Source organism: Bufo bufo, chromosome 7 (genome assembly GCF_905171765.1).
Source record: "Bufo bufo chromosome 7, aBufBuf1.1, whole genome shotgun sequence".
Taxonomy (NCBI): Eukaryota; Metazoa; Chordata; class Amphibia; order Anura; family Bufonidae; genus Bufo; species Bufo bufo.
This window is the reverse complement of record NC_053395.1, coordinates 27507178-27525408: the sequence shown is the minus strand read 5'-3', so window position 1 is coordinate 27525408 and position 18231 is coordinate 27507178. Positions and strand designations below refer to the sequence as shown.

At 44.6% G+C, this 18231-nt stretch overlaps 1 protein-coding gene across 2 annotated transcripts in view; it reads left to right on the top strand.

Annotated features, from left to right (window-relative positions):
• Window positions 1-18231, top strand: part of LOC121008957 — a 66732-nt gene that overhangs the window by 16844 nt on the left and 31657 nt on the right. For both annotated transcript variants that reach the window (XM_040441792.1, XM_040441793.1), the window contains exons 15-20: window positions 193-508; window positions 591-652; window positions 3428-3582; window positions 5275-5416; window positions 11003-11134; window positions 11486-11668. In XM_040441792.1, the coding sequence (XP_040297726.1) occupies window positions 193-508; window positions 591-652; window positions 3428-3582; window positions 5275-5416; window positions 11003-11134; window positions 11486-11668 (990 nt within the window). The remainder of the gene's footprint in view (window positions 1-192; window positions 509-590; window positions 653-3427; window positions 3583-5274; window positions 5417-11002; window positions 11135-11485; window positions 11669-18231) is intronic.

Below are 18231 nucleotides of genomic sequence, written 5' to 3'. Positions count from 1 at the left end.
TGGAAAAATTTGCCCATGAACCAAGATGGTGGCCGTGTTCTGGACATAGCTTCAAAGATAGGCCCCCTCACCCATTACTTGCTGGGGTCTTCAGATATTTCATTTTCCCTTTTGTTTCTGAAATAAAAGGGTGTCCTGTGACTTTATATATATGTAATACTGTTAAAATTGTTTTTACCCTTCTTTTTCCAGACACCATCCCTCCTTCCTATGCCGAAGGAGACATGAAAAGCCTACCAGTCCTGGCTATGGCCTTACGGGGGTCCCACGCAGGCAGCACATGGGAAAGCATATCGGGCCCCTGTGATCCACAGCTTGCCCGTCAGACAGACCAGAACTCCCTGAGCGCCCTCTATGGTCTCACAAGAGAATCTCCGCTCCTGCATTATTCCCGCACCTCAGGGAACATATTGAGGGACCTCAGTCATTGGTTTGGTGGTAGAATACCCAGCAATGGTGTCCTGAACACTCGACTTTCAGATCCATCAGGAAGGAGCCTGCCACTCAGGTAAGAAGTGTAACTCTTCACTTTATAAGTTCTTCATCGTTAGTATTTTTTTTCTGACATTCGTATCTTTTCCTGATATTAGATCTCAGAGCCCGACAGAAAGTCATTGCCGTCCTCCTGCTCTGCTCACAGCGACCACTAGGGGTAGGTAACGCAATGCTTTGTGCACTTAGGTAACTGCGACCACCCTTCATTCACCATTTAGTAAGTGCTGCAGAGCTGCAAGCCTTGTATGGCACTTAGAGAAATCTTTGAGTGCAGTTACTACAGTAGAATTACCATTTAGAGAAGAATTCTGGTGGGGGATACCTGTTAGATGGTGGGGGTCTGACTGCCGGAACAAGATCGGGTGTCCTGTGACCCTGTTTGAATAAGCAATGGTCGAGCATGCTCACTACTGCTCCATTCAAAGTCTATAGGACTGCCAGAGATAGCCGAGTACAGCAGGGCAGCAAGTCTGACCCCCATCCTGTGCATAGGAGGTAACTTCCTGTTACCAGAATACCCCTTTAAGACTCCTTGAGATTTGAAACGCTGCAGTATAGATAAAACACCGCTCTGTTGTCTCCCAGGACAGATCTGTCTTGTCACTATGACATTTTTCATTTATTTCCCTGTCATTTTATTCCTGCGATATCGTACAAAATTCATGATCCAGTTACATTATAAGCTCAGTTAGACAACCACTCTTGATAATGATGATGACCGGACGTTTCGGTCCAAACAGACCTTCTTCGGCGGTCTTATTATCTGTGATGTAATAACATAGATGATGTAGCCAGACGGACATGATTAAGAATCTCTAAGAAATTTCTTGAAAATTATAGAGATACAGCATATAGGAGAAATAGATGTTGATAGGGATATACAATAAAAATGAAGATAGGAGGGGAGTATATAGTCCCTAGGGAATAAGGGGTCTCTGTACTGCAAGGGAAATGCATATGGGAATAGCCACTGGGGTGTTTACAGGGCAAGGTAAATTACAAGAAGATGATGCTTGAATAAAAAAGATAATACTTAAAGGATAACTGTCATATTTTTATTTATTTTTTTGCTAAAGTGTAGGGCAAGTGATAGGTAACAATTTTGCAATAGACTTTATTTAGCCAAAACGTTTATTTTGTTTAGAAAACTGGGGCTGAAATGGCCCTTAGCAGCACTCTTCAAAAGAGCGTTGCTAAGGGCCATCCGTCTCCGATTAGAAAAGACGGTCTGTGCAGACGCTGTGCTTTTGCCTCGTGCTTCCCTGGGAGACAGAAGGCTGGGCACAGGAGTCTTAGGAGTTAAAATGACATTTATATTCCCCCTTTCTATGCAGTCTAATGCTCCGTTACATTCACTGACCTGCGACCCCTGTGATAATAATTCATGAAGCAGCCGCCGGCTCACTGCACACAGTGCTTCTACTTCCGGCGGCTGCTTCATGAATTATTATCACAGGGATCGCAAGTCAGTGAGTGTAAGGCCCCCTGCACACGATCAGGATTGCGTGCGGATTTGCGTGCGGAAAATCCGCACCTAGGTCATGTCCATTGTATTCTATGAGAATTTGAAATTCTCAATGCACACGATGCGGATTTTTTCCGCGCGGATTTTGACCTGCGGTGCGGATTTTAAAATCCGCGACATGTCAATTAATTTTTTTTTTCCTGACCGGATTTTCTTCATTCACTTAGTCAAATCCGCATGCGGAAAATCCGCACCAAATCCGCACCAATTAATGCGGATTGACCGCACAGATTTGCCTGCGAACACCTGCGGATTTCAGTGCGGATTCTCCGCACATGAATCCTGAACGTGTGCATGTACCCTAACGGAGCATTAGACTGCATAGAAAGGGGGGATATAAATGTAATTTTAACTCCTAAGACTCCTGTGCCCAGCCTTCTGTCTCCCAGGGAAGCACGAGGCAAAAGCACAGCGTCTGCACAGCCCGTCTTTTCTAATCGGAGACGGATGGCCCTTAGCAACGCTCTTTTAAAGAGTGCTGCTAAGGGCCATTTCAGCCCCAGTTTTCTACCCAAAATAAACGTTTTGGCTAAATAAAGTCTATTGCAAAATGGTTACCTATCACTTGCCCTACACTTTAGCAAAAAAACATACAAATATATGACAGTTATCCTTTAAATAATACATAACTTACATGGTGATCGTTTTAGGGAAGTGGTGAGGAGGCGATGGGCTGGATCACAGGACGCTTGCCTGTGATCACAGCCATTGATATCTAGTATTGGCTGTGCGGAGCGCCGATCACGTGATCGGGGCGTCACGTGACGTCGGTGGTGCGAACGTGCGTTCCACAGCGGCGTCATGTGACCTAGGAAGTAGCGCTATGCGTTCCACTCGTTGAGGAGGCAAATGCAGAGGAGAACTTAAGGATAATAAATGAAAATGTATAAAAATGGATAAGGAATGTGGTGTTCGGTGAATAAACTATGGATGGGGGATGGTGGTGTGTGAAAATGTTAGATATGGACGATGAGAAAAGAAATATGTAACTGTATGAAGATAATCACGGGGTAGTAAGATGTGCACCTGAAACATCAACGTACATTACTACAGCAGTAGATCTGAACCAGATATTGTAGGAAAAATAATAGAAAATAAATGAGAATTAGTAATTTTAAATGAGAAATGACATCATTAATGTGATCTGTGTTATTACATCACAGATAATAAGACCGCTGAAGAAGGTCCGTTTGGACCGAAACGTCCGTTCATCTTCATTATCAAGAGTGGTTGTCTAACTGAGCTTATAATGTAACTGGGTCATGAATTTTGTATGATATCGCATGAATAAAATTACCAAAACTGCAAGCAGATATCCTGTGTGCCGCAATTTACATATTATGGATTACGACTACAGTGTGCGGCACTCCACTTCCTCACTATTCATGTGTTTCCCGGCCCCTTCAGGTGATGTCTTTCTGGTGGTCTCCCCTACTGTGCCACCCCGTGCTTATGGAGATGTAATGGACACATGCTGCCAGCGAGGATTCTCCATTCATGGCATCCGGCGCCTTCGTCTCTCTGCTAAACGAGGAGCCATGTTGAACCTGTCTGCTGCCCAGGTATAGTGTTCAGGCCTCTTGGCCTTTTCTGTAGGAAATGTAGGGTATCAACCGCTTTCCTCCACATTAGTAAGTCATAGTGACGGCATAGGAGCTGGCACGTACATCTAATAGCAAGGATCAGAGATAACTCCAATCCCGGCAGTTTCACCTCCTAGATACCACGGTCAGTGCTGACCTGCATCTAAGTGGTTAGATAGATGGAAGCAGCTCCATTGAATGGGTTGTCATGGCGGACAGGGGCCTAAGAATGATGCCTCCAGGTCTGCCTATTAGCCCCTGCCCAACACAGGACCTACTGTGTCACTGACAGGTATAATACACTGCTTTACAGGTGATCAAGCAATCGCATGGTCAGGTCCTATAATGGGAGTGAAAAAAAAATTGTAAGAAGGTCAATGTTTGTAGAAAAATTTCAAGTAAAGAATTTCCTCGTAAAAATACAATATTAAGGGAAAATAAAAATAAAAAACTATATACAGTATATTTGGTAATGCTGCATCCATAACAACTTAAAGTATAAGAAAGGTAACTCATCCCACTATAGAGCAAGCCCTCGGAAAAATAAGTATCTCTGTAATCATACTGAGAGAGATTAAGAAAGAAGGAAAATTAAAGTTGTACATCATAAGTACCCCAAAATGGTGCCATTAAAAATACTTATACAACAACGTAAAAGTCTTCCTGTCACTACATCAGTGGAAAAATAAAAAAAGTTAAATGTAAAAAAAATAGCTGTTTCCTTAAAGGGATTATTTGGCTTTTTGGACACTTTAGCAATGTGTTAGGGTACTTAGGGGCTCGATACCGGAAAAGAACTGATCTGTTTTATTCTAATGCATTCTGAATGGAGAGTAATCCGTTCAGGATGCATCAGGATGTCTTCAGTTCAGTCTTTTTGCCTTTTCAGGACGGAGACAATACCGCAGCATGCTGCGGTTTTATCTCCGTCCAAAATTCCGGGACACTTGCCAGAATGCCGGATGCGGCATTTTTTCCCATTGAAATGCATTAATGCTGAGTGTTCCGGCAAAACGGATCCGGCATTGCGGTCTGCGCATGCTCAGACCACAAAAAAAGGGAAAAAAATAAATGCTGGATGCGTTTTTTCCGGATGACACCGGAGAGACGGATCCGGCATTTCAATGCATTTGTCATACGAATCAGGATTCTGATCCGTCCGACAAATGCCATCAGTTTGCATACGTTTTGACGGATCCGGCAGGCAGTTCCGGCGACAGAACTGCCTGCCGGAATCTTCTGCCGCAAGTGTGAAAGTACCCTTATACCTGCTGAAAAACTGACACCCACCTATTCCTCTCCGTTCTGGTGCCCTGGCTCCCTTCAGTGATCTTCCAGTCCCCAGCCTGTAAACTTTCAGACAGATGGGGGTCACATGCGCCACTGCAGCCAATGACCGCGTCCATGTGGAAGTTGACAAACTGGCGGGGCGGTAAGTCCACTGATGACAGCCTGGGTAGCAGGTTAGTATAGACTTTCTTCACAGGTACCACTAGATAGAGGGAACTTAAAAAACACCTGGACATCGCCTTTAAGACAGAGCAGAGCACTGCAGAACGTTTCCTTTTGGTTACTGGTAGGGTTCTCCGCTCTAAGACCCCAACTCGTGCTAATTTGTGACATGTCACTTCATGATACGCCTTCTCTGTATACCTTCTCACTTCATTGCAGGTGTCTGTCTTCTGCCCCAATAAACCACCAGCCCACCTAGGGGAGAAGCTGGACCTCTCCGCTCCTGAACCGCCCCTCCACTGCTTGCTGCTGCTCCTCAGGAAGGAGAACGCAGAGCACCATACACCAGCTCTCCTCCAAGGTAAAGTCCTTAAAAGTGTAGCAGAATGTCCTTACATTTTACAGTTCAGCAATTTAAGGCTATGTACTCCTTTAGGGGCATTGCACTTATTTTGAGCTAAAAATCTTTTTTTTAAATTGGTCTTTATTACAAATATGGAGCCTTTTATTCTGTACAGGACTGAGATGCTCTAATAGAGGAATCTGAATTTTCTCTCTTTTCCATCAGGCTGATGGACTCTTTATTTCTGCTCTCTGACCTTATAAACACTCATTATTGCTCAGTTCTTATCTTACTGATAAGAATGTGGCTTAAATAGGTGTTTATGACTTACTAAATTAGAGATGAGGGTTATTAGATGACATAAAGTAAAAAGTATGATTCACACAGCTAGAAAACAGTTAAACCTTTGTGACAGAACGGCTCAATATTTTTAATAAAGACCAATTGAAAAAATGATTTTTAGCCCAAAGTGAGTAAAATGCAATCATTCAAATATTTTCCACCAAAGTTGTACATAACCTTTAAATTTACATTTTATTTGGGATGGCAGCCATTTTTACAAAAGCAACAGAAGGAAGTGCAGCCATATTGTAACTTAATTATCTTCTTAGCTCTTTTTTTTACCAACAGTAATTTTTATTGGTTTCTGATGCATTTTAAAGTTATAGTTATTTTCCTTCATGTGAAAACTATATATTAATAAACATAACTTTTACATCAATCTCATTGGTTTGTTACATCATGTTATCTTTTTTAAAGGGGCTTTCCAGTCCTTTTATTTTGAAGACCTATCCTCAGGATAGACTACCAATATCTGATCAGCGGGGGTCAGACACCCAACACCTTGGCTGATCAGCTGTTCTGCAGTAGCTTCGGCTCTGAAATTACACAGCTCTGTCCATTGCCTAGTGGTCGGAGATGGTACTGCAGCGCTGCTCCCATTGAAGTGAATGGTAACCTGCTCCACCCACTACACAATGAACAGAGCTGTAGTTTCTGCAGCAAAACTACTGCAGAACAGCTGATCGGCGGTGGTGCGGAGTGTTGAACCCCTGCTGATCAGAAATTGATGACCTGTAGGACAAGAAGACCCCTTTAAGAAAGTGACGGTCTACCAACAAGCTAATGAAAATGTGACAACCAGTACCAATACATCTACACTTCATGTCACTTTTGCAAAGGGCTCACCTTTGCAACTATTTTTATAATTATTGTAATAATCATCTAAAATAAGAAATCAAGCAATTTTGCAAATTGTCTTAATCTAAAAAAAAAAAAAAAAAAAAAGCCTGTCTTTTTTTTTTATAATCTTTTTATTGTAATTTTCCATTACAGTACATATAAGTAAAAGGTATAACAAGTCATAAGTCATAAAACACTATATATATATATATAGCAAAAATCTGGCAGCATTACATTCAACTTGAACAAAAAAGGGTGCACGCCCAAAGGGACTAGACTATTGCCAAATACACAAAGTAGCAAAAAGGCAGCACTCTAAAATCAGTAAAAAAATGAAGAAAAATGCTTTTATTCACCCACGTGGATACGAGACGTTTCGGCTCAACACTAGAGCCTTTCTCAAGCAGTTTCCACATGGGTGAATAAAAGCATTTTTCTTCATTTTTTACTAATTTTGTAGTGCTGCCTTTTTGCTACTTATATATATTGTGACACAGTGAGGGGTTTTGTCTGGGAAGGCAGGTATTTTCCTCCCAACATGTGCGGCTGGGCTGTTTTCCAGCCAGGTGAGGTCAAATAGCGGACCGGAGTTTAAGTGCCGGTCTGGGTTTTGGCAGAACCTGACTGTCCTTAAATAGGCAGCTGGGCTCAGAAACCCGGTCTCTGTGTTGGGATCTGGGAGCCTTGTGTCTGGATGAAGGCTCGCTACTAGTTTGGCGTGAAAACAGGTTGGTGCTGCTATGGTCAAGGACTCTTTGAGGCAGAATTGCCGCATTATGTGAATTCCCACCAACACCGCAAGGTGACTTTTTGTTTGAATATGACTGCTTGTTTTGTCACTTGCCTAAAGTGTGAATAAAACACTGAACTGTTTGATGCAAAGAACTTGTTGTTGTCTACCAGAGCGAGTCCCCACAATATATATATATATATATATATATACCATATTTTTCGCCCTATAAGACGCACCTCCCCCCCCAAAAGTGGGGGGGGGAAATGGCAGTGCATCTTATGGGGCGAAGGCTGCCATTTTTACTTTGCACTGATACATCGCCGGCCGCGATGCTACACAGTGCGGCCTGCGATGTATCAGCTGGGAGTGAGGAGGTGCTGGAGGCCGGCAACTTGTGTTGGAATCACAGTGGGGCCCGGTGCAGTCACTGTTCTCTATTACACCGGGCCCCGCTCACAGCAATATTTATTAAGTGAAGTCATGGGTAAAGCTTTAAGGTATAGCAATCCTCTGCAGCTGTAGCGCACGTAGTACTCACTACGAAACTCCCGTAGCAGGCAGGCTGGCCGGTCACTCACTTCCTCACGCGCATGCTCCTCCAACTTTATGAATAAAGCAGGCGGAGCAGGCGTGTGACGGAGTGAGTGACGTTACGCTGCCGGCCGCCCTGCCTGCTACGGAAGTTTCATATGAGTACTACACGCTCTACTGCTGCAGAGGATTGCTATACCTTAACAAAGCTTTACCCATGACTTCACTTAATAAATACTGCTGTAAGCGGGGCCCGGTGTAATAGAGAACAGTGACTGCACCGGGCCCCGCCGCGATTCCAACACAAGTTGCCGGCCTCCACCCACTGTATTGGGGGGTCACTATTTACACAAGGACAGTGTTGTGGGGGAAATCTGTGGATGACACATATATAGCATAAGATGATATATACGTGTCATCCACAGATCCCCCCTGCTTATAACAGTGTCATCCACAGATCCCCTCCATAACAGTGTCATCCACAGATCCCCTCCATAACAGTGTCATCCACAGATCCCCTCCATAACAGTGTCATCCACAGATCCCCTCCATAACAGTGTCATCCACAGATCCCCTCCATAACAGTGCCATCAAACTTAACATTAATATTAAGACACAGGTCTAGCATATAAGCACATATTTTATAAATGTTTTAAATATTTAGTTTCCCTAGGGTGTTTTTCTTTTTTTTTACATTATACCATTCTGTGTGTTGGAATGGAGTCATCAGATTTTCTATTTCGGGAGTGTGTTTTAATAAAGGTTTTCCATTTTTTAAAGAAATTATGTGTTTTTTTTCTTTGTTATTCAGTGTATCTATTCTCTCCATACACATCATGTATTTCATTTGGGATATCACTTCTGAAGTTGTGGGGGTTTTCTGGTGTATCCAGGAGCTCATGATACGTCTTTTAGCTACTAATAGTACGGCATGGATTATTTGTGGGATTTGTGATGTTTGATTTTTCCCGTCTTGTTCTTTGTAATGAAATATATAGGATATCGGGTCCAGTGGTAGATTTATTTTCCAGTGTGCTTCTATATATTGTTGGATGTTTAGCTATAAGTTTTGAACGTTGTTACACGTCCATAATCCGCGCCATAGCTCTGTGTTTGAGGAGTTACATTTAGGACAGTTTGTTATTCTTTTTGGATTTTTATCATTTTTGGGATGTTAAATCCTATAGATGCTTTATGTATTATTTTGAAGAATGTTTCTTTCCATCTTTCGCTGTATGTGCATTTTTTGACTTTTTTTGACCATCCTTCTAATATTTTTTTTTTGTATGTTTTGATCTGAAAGTTGAAGGGCCGGTGTCCTAAAAAGTTTTTGGATATGTGTATGTGAATAGAAATTTTGTACGTTTTTATATAGGATTGAAATTGATGGATGATTTTGAGGTGTTTTCAGTAAAAGATTAAATGTTGTTTCTGTAGCTTCTTTATCTAGATTCTTTCATCTAGATATTTGTGCGTAGGCGAGGAACTGGTTATTTTTTAGGTTATATTTCATTATTATTTCTTTTTTCTGTAAGCCTTCTTTTATCAGATTCGTGCATTGACCCGCTGTGTGAATTCCCTTTTCTTTCCATTCTTTGAATAATGGGCTGACTTTTCCAGGAGTAAAGTCTATGTGGCTCCATAGCGGCATGTGTTTAGATAAAAGAGTTACGGTAGTTTGTGAATTTTTCGGATTTCTTTTCATGTTACCAATGTGTCTCTTAGGACTATTGATCTCTTTGCTATGGTCGGCCAGTAGGTGTATTTTGTGTGTAAGAGACTTTTGAGATTTTCTGGAGCGTTTAATGCTTCCTCTAAAGGAGTGTTGGAATAATGTTGAGAGTCCTGTAGCCAGTCTAGAATGTGGCGACTCAAACAGGCAATGTCATCCTAAGCATATGTGTCTCTATGGTAACAGACTACTAATAAACCCCTGTAGTCTGATCCTGCAGTCAGGTTTTACTCCTTTTCTTGGTCACCTACAGGCAGTAGAAGAGCGAGCAGAGGGATAGCAGTGACGCCAAGTTGAAGGAGTGTTGAATTAGAGTGAAAATCTAGTATAAATTGAATGTCCATCTGTCATCTACTTCTTAAAGGCTATGAACCATTTTGGAGGCAATTTTTTTTATTATTGAATTCTACTCATTTTGGGCTAAAAAGTTGTTGCAGTTGGTCATTATTAAAAATTCTCAGCAGTTTTTGTGATACAGGGGTTACATTTCAGTCTATTAGCAGACTGTCTCTTCCCATTTGAGTCCCATGACAGCTCTTATCTCTGATCTCCTGATTTAAAGAGGACCTTTCACCGATTATTACACTATGAACTAACTATACAGACATGTAGAGCTGCGCCCGGGGATCTCACTGCACTTACTATTATCCCCGGGCGCCGCTCCGTTCTCCTGCTATGCCCTCCGGTATCTCCGCTCACTAAGTTATAGTAGGTGGAGATTCCAGTCACTAAGTTATGGTAGGCGGAGTCTGCCCTTGTTCTGCTCTAGCGCTGGCCAATCGCAGCGCAGAGCTCACAGCCTGGGAAGACTCCGCCTACTATAACTTAGTGAACGGAGATACCGGAGGGCATAGCGGCAGAACGGAGCGGCGCCCGGGGATAATAGTAAGTGCAGTGAGATCCCCGGGCGCCGCTCTACATGTCTGTATACTTAGTTCATAGTGTAATAATCGGTGAAAGGTCCTCTTTAAGCCATATTCTTATCAGTTTGGTAACAGTTTAGATCAGGAGATCAGAGATAAGAGCTCTACATGATCCTACATGGGACAGAAAGTGACGGTCTGGAAATAGACTGAAATGTAACCCCTGTATCATAAAAACTGTTGAATATTTTTTAATAAATATTTGCAAAAATGATTTTGAGCCCAAAATGAGTAGAATGCAATAATAAAAATAAAAAAATTGCTGCCAGTGGTGTTCATAGCCTTTAAATAGTGGACCAAAGGAAGTTTGACTGCGGGATCTGACTACACAGGGCTTGTTTGTAGTCTGTTACCATGCAGATAGATAGGTCTGCAGAGGAGCTGTATACACTGAGCAATATGTTGTGCCCACCTGCATTTCTTCTTTGGTAAAGCTGCACAATCTGCAAGCGGACGGCCTGTAGCTGACACATCAATAACTAATCACGCCTTCTCTCTTCCAGGATTAATGAGTGATCTGGCTGAGCAGGGTCTCCTGGGTGAAATCCGGACCAACATGCATCATCCTGAGGATCTGGATCACAATATGTGTTTTCATGCAGTGGCTTTTTCTGACAGTCTCCTACAAAGCCTAGGTAAACCATGGTCACCGTATGTTCAGGACATGGTAAAGTGATGGGGAGGAGGGGTGTGCAGCTGCAGTTTCCTTCTCAATTTGTGACTGTGAAACTACATGGTGTGAGAGAGGATGGGGGAGCTGAAGTAAGGAGACATATGATTGGTTGAGAGATCTGTGCACAGCACCATGGGATGTGTGCTCTGCAGGAAAGCCTACCAAAGTAAGGGAAGAGCTTGTGGTCAGGTCACTGCCTTCCCCAAGATCAGCTCACTCCTCCCCTGCTGCCGCCGCCATCATTCTCGCTGTCTGATTGGCTTCATCATGTTCTGACATGAAACAACCCCAAAAATGTCTGTGTTTCTGTCAGGCGGAAACTTGCACTCCGTGCCAGACTCCGGCACCGTATGGCACATGCAGTCCAGGCAGCCGTTCAGCTTGGACCCTGAAGTTGAGCAAGTCGTAATCCTGACTATCAGCGGGAGACAGGCCCTGCAGAAAGCCGGACACTTCCTCCGTCAGATCCTTAGACCAAAGCCCAAGTCAGTGGCAGGTGAGTCCATTTAAAGGGGTTGTCCAGAGACTTTTGAAGAACGTGGTCGCTTTATTCCAAAAACAGCGCCACACCAGGCCACAGGTGGTTTCCTGGTACTGCGGCTCAGCTCTGTTGGAAGTGAATGGGACTGAGTGGCAACACCACACACAACCTGTGGACAGGTGCGGAGCTGTTTTTGGAAGAAAGCAGCCGTGTTTTTCCTATGCCTGGAAAATCCCTTTAATTATATTGATTTTAGATGCGCTTTAAGTGTGTTTTTTATGTGCAGTCTGACCCTGTTACATGACTGGATGAAACCTCCTCAGAAACCGCATAGAATTTACAGTAAATATGTTTTTTTGGGGGAAAATAATGATTTTTGTGCAATGAAATGAAAGGGGTTTTCCAAGATTTTTTAACTAATGATTTATCCACTGGAAAGGTCACCAGTGTGTGATCGGTGGGGGTCTGACACCCTGGACCCCCCGCCGATCAGCTGTTTGAGAAAGATGCTCTCAGTAGCGCCACATCCTTCTCTCTGCTCACCAAACACAGCGCCGTACATTGTATAGTGGCTGTGCTTGGTATCGCAGCTCAGCCGCATTCACCGTTACGGAGAGCTGCGCGTAGGTCATGTGACCGATGAACGTGACGTCACATGGTCTAAGCAAAGCTGCGAGAAGGCCGCTACTGCAAGCGCTGCTGCCTTCTCAAACAGCTGATCAGCGGGGGTCCCCCAACAATCGGATACTGATGACCATCAGTTAAAAAATCTTGGAAAACCCCTTTAAATAAATAAAAAAAAACAGGGTTGAAGCACAACAAAAATGCATACAATTAAAACCACCAAAGTGAAACCACAACTTATGTGCAGTTCTCTGCTTCCATGTGTGAACATACCCCAATTTATTATTATTATTATTTATTATTAAAGCGCCATTCATTCCATAGCGCTGTACATATGATGAGCGGTGCACATACATAATACAGACAATTGCACTAACCATGAACAAGACGAGTTACAGACTGGTACAGGAGGAGAGAGGGCCCTGCCCGTGAGGCTTACAATCTACATGGTATGGGAGAAGGACACAGTAGGTGCGGGTGAAGCTGTTCATGGCGGTATAGAGGCAGCAGGGTCACGGGTTGTAGGCTTGTCTGAAGAGGTGGGTTTTCAGGTTTCTTTTGAAGGATTCCACTGTAGGAGAGAGTCTGATATGTTGGGGTAGCGAGTTCCAGAGTATGGGGGAAGCACGGGAGAAATTTTGGAGACGATTGTGGGAAGAGGTGATAAAAGATGAGGAGAGAAGGAGGTCTTGTGAGGATCGGAGAGTGCGTGTGGGGGTGTATCGGGAAAGAAGCTCAGAGATGTAGGGAGGGGACAGGTTGTGGACGGCCTTGTATGTGTTTGTTAGTACTTTAAAGTGAATTCGCTGGGCAATGGGGAGCCAGTGAAGGGATTGGCAGAGGAGTAATAGGGTGGGAGGTGGATCAGTCGGCAGCAGAGTTGAGGATAGATTGGAAGGATGCGAGAGTGCTAGATGGAAGGCCACAGAGGAGAGTGTTGCAGTAGTCTAGGCCGGAGATGATGAGGCATGTACAAGCATTTTCGCAGATTCAAAGTTGAGGAAAGTGCGGATGCCGGAGATGTTTTTGAGTTGGAGGCGGCAGGTGGTGGAAAGGGCTTGGATTTGCGGTCGGAAGGAGAGGGCAGAATCCAAGGTCACTCCAAGGCAGCGGACTTGGTTGACCGGGGAGAGTGTGCAGCCATTGATCATGATAGATAGGTCTGTTGGGGGGGTTGAGCAAGATGGGGGAAAGATGATGAGTTCTTTTTTATCCATGTTAAATTTTAGAAAGTGAGAGGAGAAGTAGGATGATATAGAAGATAGACATTGTGGGATTCTGGATAGTAGGGTGGTGATGTCTGGGCCAGAGAGGTAGATTTGTGTGTCGTCAGCGTAGGAGTGATACTGAAAGCCATGGGACTCTATGAGCTGTCCCAGGCCGAGGGTGTGGATAGAGAAGACCCCAATGCAGCTTACGTATACAATACACCTACAAGTGTCCACCCGAAGCCCTGAAAGGCAGCTGGTTACCTCCAAAATCAGTATCACAGTAAGCATACTGCCATATAGGGTAGGTGCTCCTAATCATAACCATACCGTTCTTGTGAAATCCGGTCCTTTCATCCTGAGAAATGTTTTCATCGCAACATGGATGGGGCCGCTCCGTTCTGTGCAGCCGACTTACACTCCGTCATCACGACAGCCTCTGAAATCTCAGGGACTGTTAATCAAAGACGGGAAGTTGCGTCGGGTGGAGTTCTGGTGGGGCGATGGTGCACCAAACAGAGCGCCCCGCCCACGGTGCACCGAAAACCTTATTTTCATAAACATGAAGCATTTCTCAGGATTAGAGGATCCGATTTTCACAAGAAAGGTGTTTTTATGTTTCTGGGCACCTACACTACATGGCGGTATGCTTACTTTGAAACTGGTGACAGGCTCCCTTTACCGATTGCAGAGTGCATTTATGGATAATGGATACGCTGTGCATTTTCTGTACGGAATTGCAAATCGCAGTCATTTTTTTTCTTTCTCCATCCCGTGTGGACGCCCCCGTATTGACTTATTGACACAGCCGTAACCGCATTAACAGGACTCTTGGGCAATTTCGAATCGATTTTTCCCATATTATTTTGCCTCTACTAAACAGAAAAGCAATAGATTTCTTCCTTCTGTCGTCTCCTTCGCTCAAAGTACGCCGTGTCCCTAAGGATAAATGGTATTGTATTCCTTCCTCTCTCTCTTGGCTGCAGATCGGTCGGTAGGTTTTCTAATCCATAGCATAATCAATAGCATGATTGGTGATAATGGAATATCCGGACAGTGTGTCATTTCACAAAGCTGCCACTAGATGGCAGCAGACAGATTGTAATAAATGCATCCTCTTCTGAATGCTGGGGGCCTGGATGTCACATGCAGAACGCTCATGTCATGAATCATGATTGACTAATTGCCATAATTGGGACATTTTAAAGCCTACCCTGGAAATGGCCCCAAACGCACAGGAACGTCCTCAAAAAGCTAACTTATGGATGGGTTTGCATAACTCCTTGTGGTCCGGTTTGCAGGATGGTCCCACCAAAGCAATAAGTGCCGTCGGCTTTCTCTCCAGGTCTCTCATCAGACATACTGGCCCCCACCTGAATGAACAGGACTGGAATGGCTTATTACTGGCCCATATAAACGTTAAAGGGGTTGTCCCACGAAACATAGTCTACATTTTTCAGACCAACACTTTTCCAATTGCATGTAAATAGCCACCGAATTATTCACTGAAACCTATCTGTATAGCGCCACCTGCTGTTTGCCTTTTTTTGTAAATTCTCTGTCCAGCTCACAGTTCTGTCCTTCAGCTGCAGCAGAAAGGACACGCCCCCTGCGCTTGAATTAAATCTAGCCGACCAATCGCAACAGCGAATGTGGAGATCTCTGGATCCATGTGAGATACAGGGCTGGTTCCAGCTTTGTTAGAAAATCGATTGTCAGATTTATTTATTACCCCTTTAAGATCAGATTTCTGAACCAAACCTAAATGGGCATGACACCGGGACCACCTTATTATAGCAGTAGACAGGGGTCCAGCTCATGGCTAGTGCAAAAAAAACCAATGGCTGCCAGATTATCCGATTTTCTGAACGATCAAACAGTCCTAGAAGAGTATGTAACCTTCAAGATCAGCACATGTTCTGTGGATTTGTACTCGTCGCCGTCCCCCGGCGCTATCAGATGCTTCCCAGACATCGTAAATGCCGTCATAACCTTGGACTGCATTGAAATAGCCGAAAAAAAGTTAGTTCCCATCAACGATGTCCTTGCCAGACGGACGCAAGTCATTTGTCATCTCTGGGAATCAGACGAGTCTGCCATGCTCCACTATAAATATATCGCATAGATGTAATCTGCGCCGAGTGACTGGCGCGGTGGCAGCAGCGCATTTAACCCTTTCCACCCGGCGCCTGAAGGGTGCGTCATGGTGAGTGGGTCATTCCCGTAAAACCGCCATACCATTACAGCGCTGGCGGTATTATATGACACCCACTCTAATGATCAGTTGCTTTCAATAGCGACTGCAGCACATAATTGACTTTACAAAAGGGGTGCGTCACACCGCCGGCACCCCACAGACGAGGTTACCGAGCCCCGATGGGTTGGCATTGTTAGGCCCCCGGGTAATAGGCCGCCTATCAATATAAAACTGACGGGCATAATTCAGGAGTGTTGCAGTCTAGAGGGGCTGGGGGGGGGACTCCATAAGGTCCTGGTAGGTTGTCACAGGTATCTGGAGCCATGCTGACTGCAGTCTATCCCACAGCTGCTGGAGGGGGCGTGGGGAGGATCCATAGAGCAACCACAATGATCGAGGTGGTCCCACGGAGGCTCAGTTGTCTTCCAGTCTGGGGTATTAGGGGTCAGGATAGTAGTTGGAATTCTTGGTCATGCTCTTCCGGCCATTTCTACTTATGTGACATGCCGCAATTTGTCTTGCTGGAAGATCCCATCCACCCCAAGGAAGACAATCAGCATGTATGGGTGTACGTGATCTGCAAGAAAGGATTCATACCCAAATCGGTTAGGCCTCTTGCACACGAACGATACGGATTAGGTTCAGATGCGTTCAGGAAAACACGCACCATTTCACAAGCAATTGCGTTCAGTTTTTTTTTTTTTTTGTGCGGGTGAAATGCGCATTGATGCGTTTTTTTACGCGCGTGATAAAAAACGGAAGGTTTACAAACAACATCTCTTAGCGACCATCAGTGACAAACGCATCGCATCCGCACTTGCTTGCATTCACTTCTATGGGGCCAGCGTTGCGTGAAAAACGCAGAATGTAGAACATGCTGCGATTTTCACGCAACGCAGAAGTGATGTGTAAAAAACAACGCTCATATACACAGACCCATTGAAATGAATGGGTCCGGATTCAGTGCGGGTGCAATGCGTTCGCGTCACGCATTGCACTCACGTGGGAAAACTCGCTCGTGTGAAAGGGGCCTTAGAGCGCCTTCCACATGGATGAGTGGCCCAGAGAATGCCAGGAAAACCTTCCCCAGACCATAACGCGGCCACCTCCAGCTTGTGTTCCTCCAGCAATGGCTGCAGGGTGTTTGTTGTTCTCTGATGTTCCTCTTCTGACACGCCAACGTCCATCCGTTCCATGAAGCAGAAGATGTGACTCGTCAGAGAAGACGACCCTTTGCCAATCAGCGGAGGTCCAATTCCCATACTGCCTCGGAAACTGAAGCCTTTTCTGCTGATGTAAGTTGGTTAGCTGAAGAGCAGTGACCGTCCGTCTGCTCTGGAGCCCCATATACAGTAGGATCTCTGACCTGTAGTGTTAGACACACGTCTGGTGACTCTGGGTCACTTTGGTGATGAGCTGCTCCACTGTAGGGTGTCGCTCCACCCTCGCGCACCTTCGTAGTTGACTTTCACCTCTCACATCAATGGCACGTGGTGCTCTGCTGTCTCCACGTCTCTTATTCACAATGGGGCCATTTGTCCACCCACCATACACTTTCACCACAGCAGCACAAAAACTGTTCACACTGCGCAGATTCACAAATACTGCCACCCGGGACCCAAAAGCCGATAATCATCCCATTTTGCAATTCTGAAAAATCCCGCTTTTACCCATGACAGCAACAAGGGGAGCAGACAGCCTATCACACCTTATATACCCACCGAGCCAGCTCAGCACACCTTATATAACCACTGAGCCAGCTCAGCACTCCTTATATAACCACTGAGCCAGCTCAGCACTCCTTATATACCCACTGAGCCAGCTCAGCACACCTCATATACCAACGAGCCAGCTCAGCACTCCTTATATAACCACTGAGCCAGCTCAGCACACTTTATATAACCACCCAGCCAGCTCAGCACACCTCATATACCAACGAGCCAGCTCAGCACACCTTATATACCCACCGAGCCAGCTCAGCACACCTTATATACCGACCGAGCCAGCTCAGCACACCTTATATACCGACCGAGCCAGCTCAGCACACCTTATATACCCACCAAGCCAGCTCAGCACACAGGACTGCCTTCATGAGCTTCATCGAAAGTAGAAAGTGTTCATAATAATGTGACTCGACTGTGTAGTAATAATCAGGAGATCAGATATTCAAGTCCTACAGAGGGAGTAAAAAAATCTAATAAAGACCACTGTTTGTAGAAAAATATTAACAATCCCAAAAGTGCAAAAAAAAAATTTTTTCCTTTGCAAAATGCTTTACTGTGGGAACAAAAACGTAAAACTTCATAATTCATATAGTAGTATTATAACGACCCCAACTGTAGAATTAAAATGTTATTTATCCCTTAGAAGGTTTTCTGAGATTTTTATACTCCTGACCTGTCCCCTGGATAGGTCACCAGTGTCTGATCAGTGGGATCCGACACCCAGGACCCCCGCCGATCAGCTGTTTATGAAGGCACAGGCCTTCCTGTGATCTCCACGGCCTTCTCCCTGCTCACCAAGCACAGCGCCGTACACTGTATAGTGGC